The 12,801-nt window shown below is 61.8% G+C and overlaps 1 protein-coding gene across 3 annotated transcripts in view; it reads left to right on the forward strand.

Annotated features, from left to right (window-relative positions):
• Positions 1-12,801, forward strand: part of FLT4 (fms related receptor tyrosine kinase 4) — a 41,080-nt gene that overhangs the window by 13,904 nt on the left and 14,375 nt on the right. For all 3 annotated transcript variants that reach the window (XM_034655821.1, XM_019808532.2, XM_034655822.1), the window contains 16 exons: positions 1,258-1,354; positions 1,959-2,203; positions 2,369-2,481; positions 2,604-2,766; positions 2,973-3,112; positions 3,446-3,614; positions 3,893-4,010; positions 6,717-6,871; positions 6,960-7,122; positions 8,484-8,610; positions 9,682-9,790; positions 10,971-11,333; positions 11,639-11,785; positions 11,884-12,015; positions 12,195-12,301; positions 12,600-12,735. In XM_034655821.1, the coding sequence (XP_034511712.1) occupies positions 1,258-1,354; positions 1,959-2,203; positions 2,369-2,481; positions 2,604-2,766; positions 2,973-3,112; positions 3,446-3,614; positions 3,893-4,010; positions 6,717-6,871; positions 6,960-7,122; positions 8,484-8,610; positions 9,682-9,790; positions 10,971-11,333; positions 11,639-11,785; positions 11,884-12,015; positions 12,195-12,301; positions 12,600-12,735 (2,484 nt within the window). The remainder of the gene's footprint in view (positions 1-1,257; positions 1,355-1,958; positions 2,204-2,368; positions 2,482-2,603; positions 2,767-2,972; positions 3,113-3,445; positions 3,615-3,892; positions 4,011-6,716; positions 6,872-6,959; positions 7,123-8,483; positions 8,611-9,681; positions 9,791-10,970; positions 11,334-11,638; positions 11,786-11,883; positions 12,016-12,194; positions 12,302-12,599; positions 12,736-12,801) is intronic.

Here is a 12,801-nt window from a genome sequence, read left to right on the forward strand (position 1 = left end):
GGGGCCCCGGGATCCACGTTCCACAATTAGCTGCCAGGGCAGGACACTGGGCATCAGAGACCTGGGCTGGGGAGGACGGAGTAGCTGGATCTGTGGGACTGGAGAGGGCTGCGGGTTGGGGCCAATAGTGGGCTGTACCCCCCAGGAGGACAGGGACACGGGGAGGGACAGGACACAGCCCTGGGCCTCCAGCCACACAGTCCTCTCTTCCTGTTGTCTCAGGATGATCCTGGCAGGATGCATCTGCCAGAGTTCCAGGTCCAGACCTCCCCCAAGGCCTGCTCCCACCCCCACCGGGATCTCACACACACACACACACATGCACGTGCAAACACACACGCACGTGCAAACACACACACGCATGTCCATGGGACGCACACACCAACATGTCAAAGACACATGCATGCACATCCACACACAAAGCCACACACCACTTACACACCAGCCCCCCACACACACAGGTCCATGCCCACAAAGGCACACACACAAACACACACATGCCCACACGGACCCACACCTATGGACATGCACACACACGCAGGCACACACGGTCCTGCTGAAGGAGGATGGGGGGCAAGAAGCTGCCTGGGCAGCAGCGGGGTTTTCAACCAGGCAGAGCAGGTTTATTTGTGTGTCTGGGGTCAGGCCCTGTGGGAAGAATGAAGGAACGAGGCTCGGGGTTTCGGGGGGGGCTAGGGCAGCCAGAGGGGGCCGCGAGGGTGCACAGAAACAGATGGAGCCAAGGACACATGATGCAAGCCCATGGGACCTGGGAGAGGGTGAGCTCATGGGCAGAATCTGGGGGGAAGGCCAGGGGCCCTTGGTTCTGGGCATCTGGGGAGGGTCCGCAACGCGCAGGACACCCTCACAAGTAGCGGTCGAGCATCTGAAGTTCAGGAGGGAGGGGCCTTCCGACAGACATGTGAGGGTCACACACCCCAGGTCTCCCCCGTCTACTTCATGCTGGCAGCTCAGTGTGTGTGGGGCCAGAGATTGGGGTTTGGTTAGGTCAGGGTTCACTGGGGTCTGGGACAAGTCTGCTGCCAGGGACAAGGGCTAGGGGCACCCAAGGTAGAGATTACTGATTGTCTTGGGGCCTCGCAGGTACTGCCCAGCGCCAAGAGCTGGGGCAGCCCCTGCCCTAGGGAGGAGTACGCCCTTAGGGGCAGGGAAGGCCCATCAGGACCAAACTGACGTCACCATGTCACCATGTGAACTCACGACCCAGTGCCGTACTAACCCTGTCTTCCACCCCAGGCCTGGCGAGTGGCTACTCCATGACCCCCCCAACCCTAAACATCACGGAGGAGACACACGTCATCGACTCCAGTGACAGCCTGTCCATCTCCTGCAGGTACTCGGTCCTTAGCCATGGGGACAGGGGCCTGGGTCCCCCCAGACCAAGGGGACCGGAGAAGGCCAAGGCAGGAGATGGTAGAGAAGAACCCAGAAGGCAGCCCCTCCCCAGGGCAGAGGGACCTCAAGGCTTAGTGGGGCTCCCTCGTCACCTGGGTGTGGGCACCTGGAGGCACAGACCATCCCTGGCCCTGCAGACACCTTGCACCCACTCCCATCTTACCCCCCCTCCACTGGGTCACTCTAGGGTGACCCCAGGCCAGTCCATGCCCACCTGCCTGGTTACCCTTCATGGACCCCAGGTCCCCTACACCTACCCCCAGCCACCTGCCACTGGCTCCAGGCCCACCCACACAGACTTCAGGCCTGTTACGATCCAGGGATGGTCAGCAGGCTTCTCTGCAGGCCAGCCTACCCCACGTAGGCCTAGGAGCCAGACAAAGGCCCCAAGGGGCCTCAGGGTGCACCCTGCCCCGGGCTGGATCCATGGCATATGCCCAGAAATTGGGCTGTTCTGACCTTTTGGTGAGACAAGCTACGGGCAAGGCTTGTGCCCTGGGGCTGCAGCTGGGCCCCTCTTGTGCTCTCGTGTCCTCTGCCAGGGGGCAGCACCCCCTCGAGTGGTCCTGGCCAGGGGCTCAGGAGGCGCCGGCCACAGGGGAGAAGGACGGTGAGGACACAGGAGTTGTGCAAGACTGCGAGGGCACGGACACCAGGCCCTACTGCAAGGTGCTGCTGCTGCGCGAGGCCCGCGCCAACGACACGGGCAGCTACCGCTGCTACTACAAGTACATCCAAGCCCGCATAGAGGGTACCACGGCCGCCAGCACCTACGTGTTCGTGAGAGGTGAGGAGGATCATACGCCCAGGCCTGGATCCTGGCAGGAAATCTGGCACCTGCAGCCCCAGCCCCAACCCGCAGACCCAAGGGGGCTGCCCCCCTGCCCCTCACCCGAGTAGAGGACCCCCAAGACCCAACTTCCCCTCCCACAACCTGCCCCCCTCTCCTCAGACGTGGGGCAGCCATTCATCAACAAGCCAGACACGCTCCTGGTCAACAGGAAGGATTCCACGTGGGTGCCCTGCCTGGTGTCCATCCCCGGCCTCAACGTCACGCTGCGATCGGTACGGCCCTCCTCCTCCCCGACTCCCACCCCAGGATCCAGCCCCTCCCCTCCCATCCCGGGGAAAGGCAACCACTTGTCTGGCCAGGAGAAGGGGCCCTGACAGCCACCATGTCCCTGCAGCAAAACTCGGCACTGCGGCCTGATGGGCAGGAGGTGGTGTGGGACGACCGTCGCGGCATGCGTGTGCCCACACCGCTGCTGCGCGATGCCCTGTACCTGCAGTGTGAGACCACCTGGGGTGGCCAGGACTTCCTCTCCAACCCCTTCCTCGTGCACATCACAGGTACGGGCTGCCCCCTGCGGCAGGGCCCTCCTCCGGGCACCACTGCCCATGCCCAGGGAGAACCATAGGAGGAGGTTGGGGTATCCCCCAAATGCCAGGATGGGGCCACAGGGGTCACAGCTGGTCTCAGTGACACCCCGTGCCCAGCGCTCTGTGTGTGTGCCATCCTGTGAGGGGCGTGGGGGTCACTGTGCATGTGTCACCAGGCAACGAGCTCTATGACATCCAGCTGTTCCCCAAGAAGTCGCTGGAGCTGCTGGTCGGGGAGAAGCTGGTCCTAAACTGCACTGTGTGGGCCGAGTTCAACTCAGGTGTCACCTTCAACTGGGACTATCCAGGGAAGCAGGTGAAGCCGACAGCCCCACCAGGGCCATTCTGGAACCATCCCCCGGAGTCCCCGTCACTGCCTACACCTGCCCCATGCCCACACTGTCCCCAGGAGTCCCCATCACTGCCCACGCCCACTGGGCCTGGTGCACATTGGCCTCCAAATAGAAGAGGTGTGGACCCCGTCCTGCCCTAGGAGCCCCTGCCTGATGAAAGGGGCGACCCCATGGAAAATTCTGGGTCTGGGTCCAAGGCTTCCAGAGCCACGGCTGGGCTGGGGTACGTGCCCTTGGTGCTCAGTTCTGCCAGAGCCCACCTGCTCTGACCCTGGGCTTCCCCCGGGTGTGGGTAGGCAGAGCGGGGTAAGTGGGTGCCGGAGCGGCGCTCCCAGCAGACTCACACAGAGCTCTCCAGCATCCTGACCATCCACAACGTCAGCCAGCACGACCTGGGCCCATACGTGTGCGAGGCCAACAATGGCATCCAGCGATTCCAGGAGAGCACTGAGGTCATCGTGCATGGTACGGCCTGGGGCTGGGCCGGGCGTCTGTCATCAGGTCTGGGCAGCAAGGGTCCATGTGCAGTGTGGGCGGGGGTCAGAGGTCAGGGTGCACCTGAGCAGGGTGGAGTCTAGCCAGAGGGAACGGAGGGTAATGAGTGGACCCCCAGAGGGCAGGGTGAGCCCCGGTCTGCAGGCATCTGGCCACTGGGGGTGACAGACCATGGCTGGGAGTCCCTGGGCAGGGATGGGTCAGCGACTCCAGGCCCTGGCTTTACACGGATGCCTCCCATTTGGCAGAAAAGCCCTTCATCAGCGTCGAGTGGCTCAAGGGTCCTGTCCTGGAGGCCACAGCAGGAGACGAGCTGGTGAAGCTGCCCGTGAAGCTAGCGGCGTACCCCCCGCCGGAGTTCCAATGGTACCAGCCCTGGCCCCTGCCTCTCGCGACCCCCCAGGCCCAGCACAAGAACAGACTACAGGGTGGGAAGGGTGGCATCCCCCACTATCAGGGTCTGTGCCCGAAGACCCTGACAGGGCCTCTCCTCTGAAGACACTCTAAGGAAGGTGCACCTAATACAAAATTTAAGCCGGAGGGAAAGTTATCTTGCTATGAAACTGCAAGCTTGCAGCGGCCAGCCTGCTGTCGTGGGTGGGGGTGCTGGGCACCGTGCAGGGCTCTATCTGACTGATCCCTGCACCTGCTCAGTATCTCCAAGCGCCCCGCCAGCTGCACGATGTCCTGGAGCTCTGGCCTGCCCTGCAGCAGGGGCTTTGGGTTTCTCAGGCCTCCCTCTGAACAGGTTGCTGCCCCCCACCCCAGGACCCTCCTGTCCAGAAGTTCAGAGATGCCACAGGGGTTCCACAAGCTGTTGTAGAGCCAGGCTCTGGGCCGGGCCTGAGCTGTGTGGCAGGAAGCCAGAGTTTCCAGGAGGCCCCAGAGCCCCAGCTCTGGTCTGTGACCTGAGAGTAAGCCCTTCCCTACAGGGTGTATTGAGAGTCAGTGGGGGGGGGGTCCCTTAGCGGTGGCTCCACCCTTGCCAGGTGCTCGCAGAGAGCTCTCTAAGAGCTCAGGTTAGCATAGCACCCCACACACACACCCACATCCCCCTGGCTCATCTGAGCAGTCCGCGGGGCCCAACGCTGCAAGGTCGCACTCTGGCCTGACACCCAAGGTGCGGATGAGGAAACAGAGGTGGGGGAGGGGACACGGCATTCCTACCTGAGCCCTGAGCCCCCTGGGAGGGCTCTTCGTCATCCTTTCCCAGCTGGCCAGAGGAGCCCTGCGCTTCCCAGCCTGGGACACATCCCTCCAGAGGGGATGACCTTTTAGGAAAGCCTGAGGCTGAGCGAGCAGAGGCCCTGGACATTCTCAGCTGGGATCTCACAGTGCTAGCCATAGGCTGGCAGCAGGCTTCTCCTGGGAGGACCTCAGGGGTCCATTGAGGGTACCTGATACAGGACCAGCATTTGGGGGCAGGGGGCAGCCTGGAGCCTCCCTCACACATCGGCTTCCTGGAGACACCTGGGGCTCTGTCCCCTGCCCTCCAAGGCCAGCAGGACTCACGCTGCTCTGGGAGGGGAGCCCAGGTCTGCTGCTTCCAGGATCTGGCCCAGGCCTGACGCTCAGGCAGCTGGCTGCCTCTCACCGTTCCACTACATCTGGCTTTTCTCCTCTCACTTGGCCAACACCTGCCTCCAAGAAGCGCTCAGCTGGGCCCACTGTCCACTGAGACACTGGCCTCAGGGCACTAGTAGCCACCACAGCCCCACAGGGGCCCACTCTTCTAGGCTGTCATGGGATGATGATGAGTACGTGGATGGGTGGAGATCTAGTGGACAGATAGACAGGCTGCTCCTCCGCTCCTGAAGCTTGTGTCCAGCACAGTGCTTACACTGACTGCTGTAACTCAGTTAAACCTCACGACCCCTGCAAGAAAGTTCTTTTTGTTTCCCCAGTGTTCAGACGAGGACCCTGGGGGCTCGGGGTCGTGAAGGGGTTTGCATAGGATCACTGACACAGCAGGTGGCGGCCCCTGCATTTTGCACCAGAGCCTGGCAGACCACGTGGCCTCGGGTCTGCTCTGCCCTGCCCTGCCCTGCTGTGGGTCCCCGGATGAGTGATGTCCCTCCCCTACATCCCCCTCACTGCTGGTCTCAGACCAAGGGTGTGCCTGTCCCTCGGCTCCCTGGCTGAATGCCAGGGGAAGGCACCTGCCTGAGGGAGGACCAGTCCCAGATAGAGCCTGGGTTGCAGCTCCCAACTCAGGCCTGGGCAGGAGTCACCCTTTGGGATGTAAGGTATCCCTTTATTTGCACGTGCATTTGTTTGCATGTGAATACGCACTAAGCACCGCATGTACTCCCGGTTGAGGGAACGGCAATACGGGGACAGTCTCTGCACCGCTCCGTGGGGGAGACAGATGGTCAAAGACATATGTGTGAAAACCAGGGTTCTCGTGAGCAGGCAGGTAGAAGCAGGGCAGAGGGCAGGAGTAGGTTCCTAGGGCCGCAGGGAAAGGTCACTCTAATGAGTGGGTATTTATATACAGGAGAGAGAGGGCCATACAGGTGTCTAGAGAACGGAGCATCCAAGCAAGGTGGGGACAACGAGTACCCAGGCCCCAGGTGGGAGTGTGAGGACAGCAAGAATGTCCTGTACCTGAAAAGCTCCAGAAAGGGCAGAGCTGGGGTCAGAAAGTGAGGCAGGGACCCCCATGGGTAAGGGTTTGGCTGTGTTTCTAGGGGACTGCACCTCCAATTCTTTCTAGCACACACCACTGCGAGAGACGCGGCGTCCAGGGCACTATGGTTGGTCCTGAGCCTACAGGTGCCGTGGGACCAGAGCAGGCCGGCAAACCATCCCCACAGCCCCTAGGCCACCAGCTCTCCAGTCCGGAGTCAGCTGCCCCAGCCCGAACCCCCGCCGCACTTCCCTGCAGCCCTCTGGTCTGGGGCAGGAGGGGTCTCTGGCTGGAGTCGGGCCCTTCAGGACTCACACCAGCCTCTTCATGCTTCCTCTGACGGCATACTGCTGTGGTTGGGGCCTGGGTGTGTCAGGGAAGGAGTGCCAGGACGGGGCAGGAGTGAGGTCCACGCAGTCCCCTAAACTCCCTTCCTGGGCCAGGTACAAGGACAGAAAGTCAGTGTCCGGGCGCCAGAGTCCGCATGCCCTGGTGCTCAAGGAGGTGACGGAGGCCAGTGCAGGCATCTACACCCTTGCCCTGTGGAACTCTGCGGCTGGACTACGGCGAAACATCAGCCTCGAGCTGGTGGTAAACGGTACAGGGGCAGGATGGGCGAGGGGATGCTGGAGGGGAGGGCGGGCGGTGGCAGAGGCCTGCTGACCAGCTGTCTGCCTGTGCCCTAGTGCCCCCCCACATCCACGAGAAGGAGGCCTCCTCCCCCAGCACCTACTCCCGCCACAGTCGCCAGGCCCTCACCTGCACTGCCTATGGGGTGCCTCCTCCTCTCAGTATCCAGTGGCACTGGCGGCCGTGGACTCCCTGCAAGGCCTTCACCCAGCGCAGCCTGTGAGTGTGGCCCCAACCCCAACCTTGGCTGTGACCCCCACTCCCCGCCTGCACCCCTCCCCAGAGCCCCACTCTAAGCTCGAAGCCTACCGCAGTTCAGGGAGAGCCAATCCCTGACCCCACGTAGCCTGAGCAAGGCCTCTCCCCTCCCTAGCATGAGTCGGGCTGCGTTGGACACTGGGGATGGTGCGGCTCCCACCCACTTCCCTTGAAAGTAAACCCCCAGGAGACATAACTGCCTCATCCAGGAGGACCCAAGGGACCTGGGCACCAAGTGGGCAGACCTGAGCCAGTTTCATGAGCCTTGTACTGAGCCCTGAGACACACCAACTATGCCCAGTTAGCTTTTTCTGAGCCATGTTCACGGTGGCCCCTTATAGAGGAGGCATCGGAGGGTCAGAGGAGGGGCCTGCCTTTCCCAAGGTCACGGCTGTAGCGGCAGAGCCTGCCTGGGCGCCAACACGACAGACAGGCCCAGGAGCATGCTCCGAGCAGGGACAACCCCAACAAGCAGGAGATGGGCGAGGAGGGTGCCGAGGTGGCCAGCGGTCTGGAGGGCACAAGGCAGCAGTGAAGGGCACAGATTGGGGGGAGTGGGGGGTCACACTTGCCATTCGGCTAGAGATCCTTGTGGGCAGGGTAGGGGGTCACAGGCTGGGCAAGGATGGGTGCTGGGAACCCAAGGAGGAGAAGAGCAGCTGCGCGCAGAGACGGGCCGTGGCCCCAGCATGATCAGAGTAGGTGGCTCTGTAGGGGCGGCCTGCTGCATCCAAGGCCCGTAAGAGATTCTTCGAGACCGTCAGGCACTTCCAAATTCACTTCCTCTGATGCGCTACCTTTATGCTCTGGGCCAACTGACAGAACCCTGGGGTGTTGCTCTGCTCTGCTAGGGGCCGACAAGAGCCTCCCTTGGGACCCCAGGCTATTATCCCAATGAGAGACCAAAGGTGCTGGGGTCACACCCAGCCCAGGAAGGGGCTGCAGCTCTGGATGGGGGAGAGCAGGAGTGGTGACTCTGCTGCCCCTGGGAGATCTAGGTGGACTTTGCAGGAAGGGGCACATCTAGAGGCGGGGGTGGTGGGGAACCGCGGAGCCACAGGCGTGAGCTGCTCTGCGGGCAGCAGCCCTGCGCCTACTGGGCAAGGCTGTTCTGGAAGCCCGCACAGGACAGACTGTTGCAGGGCCATGAGCATCAAGGGTGGAAGATAGTGTTCAGAAACCAAACCCCAATCCCCTCCTTTGCCTCAGCCCGAGAGCCAGCCTTCCCCACCCAAGTGAGTCGATGACATTGAGTCTGACAGTTGCTGGACCCCCACCCCCTGTGGGGCATCCTGACCTGCCCGGCCCCTCCTTGTTCCCAGCAGCCGGCGGCAGCAGAGAGACCACATGCCACAGTGCCGGGACTGGAGAGAGGTGACCACACAGGATGCCGTGAACCCCATCGAGAGCCTGGACACCTGGACCGAGTTTGTGGAGGGGAAGAATAAGGTAGGCACCGGCCGTGCCATGGACGGGGAAGAAGGGAGGCAGGGAGGAGCTCTCTCCCGGCCTCCATCTCTACCAGGCCTGCAGAGCTCTGAGAGCTGGCCCTCTCTCTGCAGTGTCTCTGGGCCTCAGCTCCCCTTCCCGCATGTGGATGGGGGGTGATAGGGGGCCTCCAGCTGCTTCCCAGAGAAGGACGCTTAGATTGAAGGCAGCCTGGCCGGGCCTTGAGCCCCAGCCACCCACAGGCCCCAGGGCTGGGAGGGTCAGGCCTGGGGCCAGTTAGGTCCCCACTGAAGGCAACTGTGGTGCTGGGCCAGCCGGGGGGCAATGCCTAAAAGAGGCCAGGCGGGGGAGGGGACTGAACAAAAGCACCCACTTCCTACAGTCACTTCCTGTTTTCCTACACACCTCCAGAGCCTCTTCCTGTTCCAGGCCTGGCCAGGAAGTGCCCAGCTTGGAATGGGGAGGGTGGGGGTTGTTTGGATGGTAGGCAGGGCCTATGGCCCTCTCTCCTCCCCCTGCTTCCAAGCTTTCTACTCCCCAGGCCAGAGTTCTCCAGGAGACCTGGGACCCATTCCCTTCCCTGGCCACCACCCAGGGCCCCAAGGGGGGTGCCGGGAGCAGACCTGGGGTGAATGTAGCACATCATACAGATTTCATTCAGTGACCAGCCTTGCTCCATACCCCGAATCCTAGCCCTGGCTTGGACCGCCCCATTGCCAGACTGGGCCTGTCCCCTGCTCAACGTGGCCACAGCCCGAGCCCATCCACACCCAGAGGCTTCTCCAGTCATACCTGACTTTGCCCTCTGACCTCAGCCCCAGCCGATGCCGGCTGTTCCTAGCTATGTCCTTGATTTTTCTGGAGAACGACCTCTGCTGTGCGAGGGCTTCACCTTCTGCTCCCCACCTCACCATTCCTGGTCCTGTCTCTGAGCTTTGGTCCTCTTCAGCTTGGGGCCTCAGTTTCCCCACTCCTCTCCTGGGGGCAGCAGCCCCCTTGCAGAAAAGGAGGACTGTCAGGGTGGGAGGAACTTGGGCAGGAGATGGATCCCTGTGCTCGTGCTCTGCGTAGACGGTGAGCAAGCTGGTGATCCAGAACGCCAACGTGTCCGCCATGTACAAGTGTGTGGTCTTCAACAAAGTGGGCCAGGACGAGCGGCTCATCTACTTCTACGTGACCAGTGAGTGACCTGGGCAGGCGCAGGTGGAGGTCGGGAACCAGGTGGGCACAGGAAGCAGGAGAGAGGCCTGGGAGAGGACAGTGACGCCAGGTTGGGCCCATTGAGTTTCTTTTTTTGTTTGTTTTTGTTTTTATTTTTTTGTTTTTTTTTATGATTTTTTATTATGTTAGCCACCATACAGTACATCCCCGGTTTCCGATGTAAAGTTCGATGATTCATTAGTTGGGTATAACACCCAGTGCACCATGCAATACATGCCCTCCTTACTACCCATCACCGGTCTATCCCATTCCCCCACCCGGGCCCATTGAGTTTCTGATGATGTGGGGTGCTGGGCCCCTGGGTCTGGGCAGGAGGGATAGATTTGGAGGTCATCAGCATATGGACCGGGGTGCTGGGCCACGGGGATGGAGGGAGACCCTCTGCCCCCAGCCCTGGATGTGCCTCCCCACTGGTGCCTTTCTACTCCCTGTGGCTTCACCTCCCTCCCACCCCGTTCCCAACACAGCAGCTGGCTCACAGGGACACTTTTCCTGGGGAAAAGCCCCATAGCTTCCTCTGATGTTCAAATGTGTTAGTGATCCCAGGAAAACTAAGAAGCCCATTAAAGGACAGTTACTGGGCCCAGGAGTGTAGATGAGGGCACCCGGAGGAGACATGGGGCCAGAGAGAACACTCTGCAGAAGGGAACGGGGAGAGGACCCTATAGACGCCTGACGAGGAATGTGGCCAGATGGACAAAAGGAAATCAGGAGCGAGACATTGCCACAAGCTAATGAAACAGTGAGATTATTTCCAGGACAGAACAGTGATGGAGTGTGGTCAGCAGCGAGTAAGGATGGGACAGGACCGCACCAAGTGTGCTGACAAGGACCTCACTGTTGGTCTGGGCTCCTGGGAGCAGTAGGGACAGCTGGGTTGAGGCTTGTCCAGTAGAGGGCTAGAAGGTGAGGCAGGAGGAGTCAGTGGGGCTGACTTCAGGGAGCTGGTCCCGTTGGTCAGTGTTGGGGAAAAGAGGGGTGAAGAGGGCTCCCTGGTGGGGTACCCAGCTCAGGTACACGTGATGCTTGCTCTTGGTTGAGAGCAGAGTGAGTCCAAAGGCAAAGCTGGGAAAGGGACAGCGAGCACCACGGCAGGCAGGGAGGTGAGCCAGTATCACAGTCTCCTCCTTCCTCCCCAGACATCCCCGATGGCTTCAGCATAAAATCCGAGCCATCGGAGGAGCCGCTAGAGGGCCAGGACGTGCGCCTGAGCTGCCGGGCAGACAACTACACCTACGAGCATCTGCGTTGGTACCGCCTCAACCTGTCCACGCTGCACGATGCGCACGGGAACCCGCTGATGCTCGACTGCAAGAATGTGCACCTGTTCGCTACGCCTCTGGCCGCCCACCTGGAGGAGGCGGAGCCAGGGGCGCGCCACGCCACGCTCAGCCTGACCATCCCCAGCGTGGCGCCTGAGCACGAAGGCGACTATGTATGCGAGGTGCAGGACCGTCGCAGCCACGACAAGCACTGCCACAAGAAGTACCTGTCAGTGCAGGGTGAGGCGGGCAGGGCTGCAGGGGAGGGCTGGCGGCGCTTCCCAAGGAGCCTTTCTCCCCTCCCCGAAGGCGCCTGGGCTGCCACTCGGGGAGCCTGAACCTGTTGCGGGAGGGTCCTCCTCCCTGCCCACGCTGTGGAGGTCCACCACCCCCCCCCCGCCCCGACCCTGTGCTCAAACCCCATCCTTCTAGAGCTTGACGCAATCCGGCCCCACTCTCTGCTCCCAGCCCTGGACGGCCCCTGCCAGGCATACCCTCCTGCTTTCTGCAACTCCACTTAACTCGCTCTCGACCCCCACCCCCAGCCCTGGAAGCCCCGCGGCTCACGCAGAACTTGACTGACCTCCTGGTGAACGTGAGCGACTCCCTGGAGATGCGGTGCCCAGTGGCCGGGGCGCACGTGCCCAGCATCTTGTGGTACAAAGATGAGAGGCTGCTGGAGGAAGAGTCTGGTAGGACGGTGGACCCCGACGAAGGGCGGGGTGCAGAGGCTCGCCAGGTCAAGGCCCCAGACCCTTCTGAACTCAAAGCAACACCCCATCCGCTACAGGAATCGACCTGGCAGACTCCAACCAGAAGCTGAGCATACAGCGCGTGCGCGAGGAGGACGCGGGCCGCTACCTGTGCAGCGTGTGCAATCCAAAGGGCTGCGTCAACTCCTCTGCCAGCGTGGCGGTGGAAGGTCCGGCCTCTCCCTTGCGCCCTTCCACCCACCTGCGCCCCCCGCCCCCGCACTTGGGGCCTTCTCGTAGCCACCTCCCTCAAGTCTTGCCCACCAGAAGGGGATCTTCTTGCAGGGTGCACCCTTCTCCCCCTAACACACACACACACACACAGCCTGGCCCCTTTCTGCCCACTCAGGCTCCGAGGATAAAGGCAGCATGGAGATCGTGATCCTTGTCGGCACCGGGGTCATCGCTGTCTTCTTCTGGGTCCTCCTCCTCCTCATCTTCTGTAACATGAGGAGGGTGAGCGCTCCTCCCCCAACTGAGCCTCTCCACCGCTCCTTGTGGGGTCTCTGTAAGCCCTGCACAGCCTGTAAGATAAGGAGTAAGGTCCTCAACCGCCCTGGCTCACCTGGAAGCCTCACCTCCTGGGAAGCCTCTCTGACCCCTCCATGCTGGGCTCTTACACAACCAGAGGTTGTCAGTCTGTCTGTCCCCTCCTGGCTTGAGAGTCCCAAAGGAGATCCCATCTGTCCTGGGGAAAAGGTGACCCAAGACCGTGGTATGGCCAAATCAATTAGCTGTCCCCACCCCACCCCAGCCAGCCCACGCAGACATCAAGACGGGCTACCTGTCCATCATCATGGACCCCGGGGAGGTGCCTCTGGAGGAGCAGTGTGAATACCTCTCCTATGATGCCAGCCAGTGGGAGTTCCCCCGGGAGCGGCTGCACCTCGGTGAGGCGATCCCCCAGCCCGCCCACCTACCCTGTCCTGCCCGCATAGACCGCTTCCCTCTGAAGT

The sequence above is a fragment of the Ailuropoda melanoleuca genome, chromosome 3, assembly GCF_002007445.2.
Source record: "Ailuropoda melanoleuca isolate Jingjing chromosome 3, ASM200744v2, whole genome shotgun sequence".
Lineage (NCBI taxonomy): Eukaryota > Metazoa > Chordata > Mammalia > Carnivora > Ursidae > Ailuropoda > Ailuropoda melanoleuca.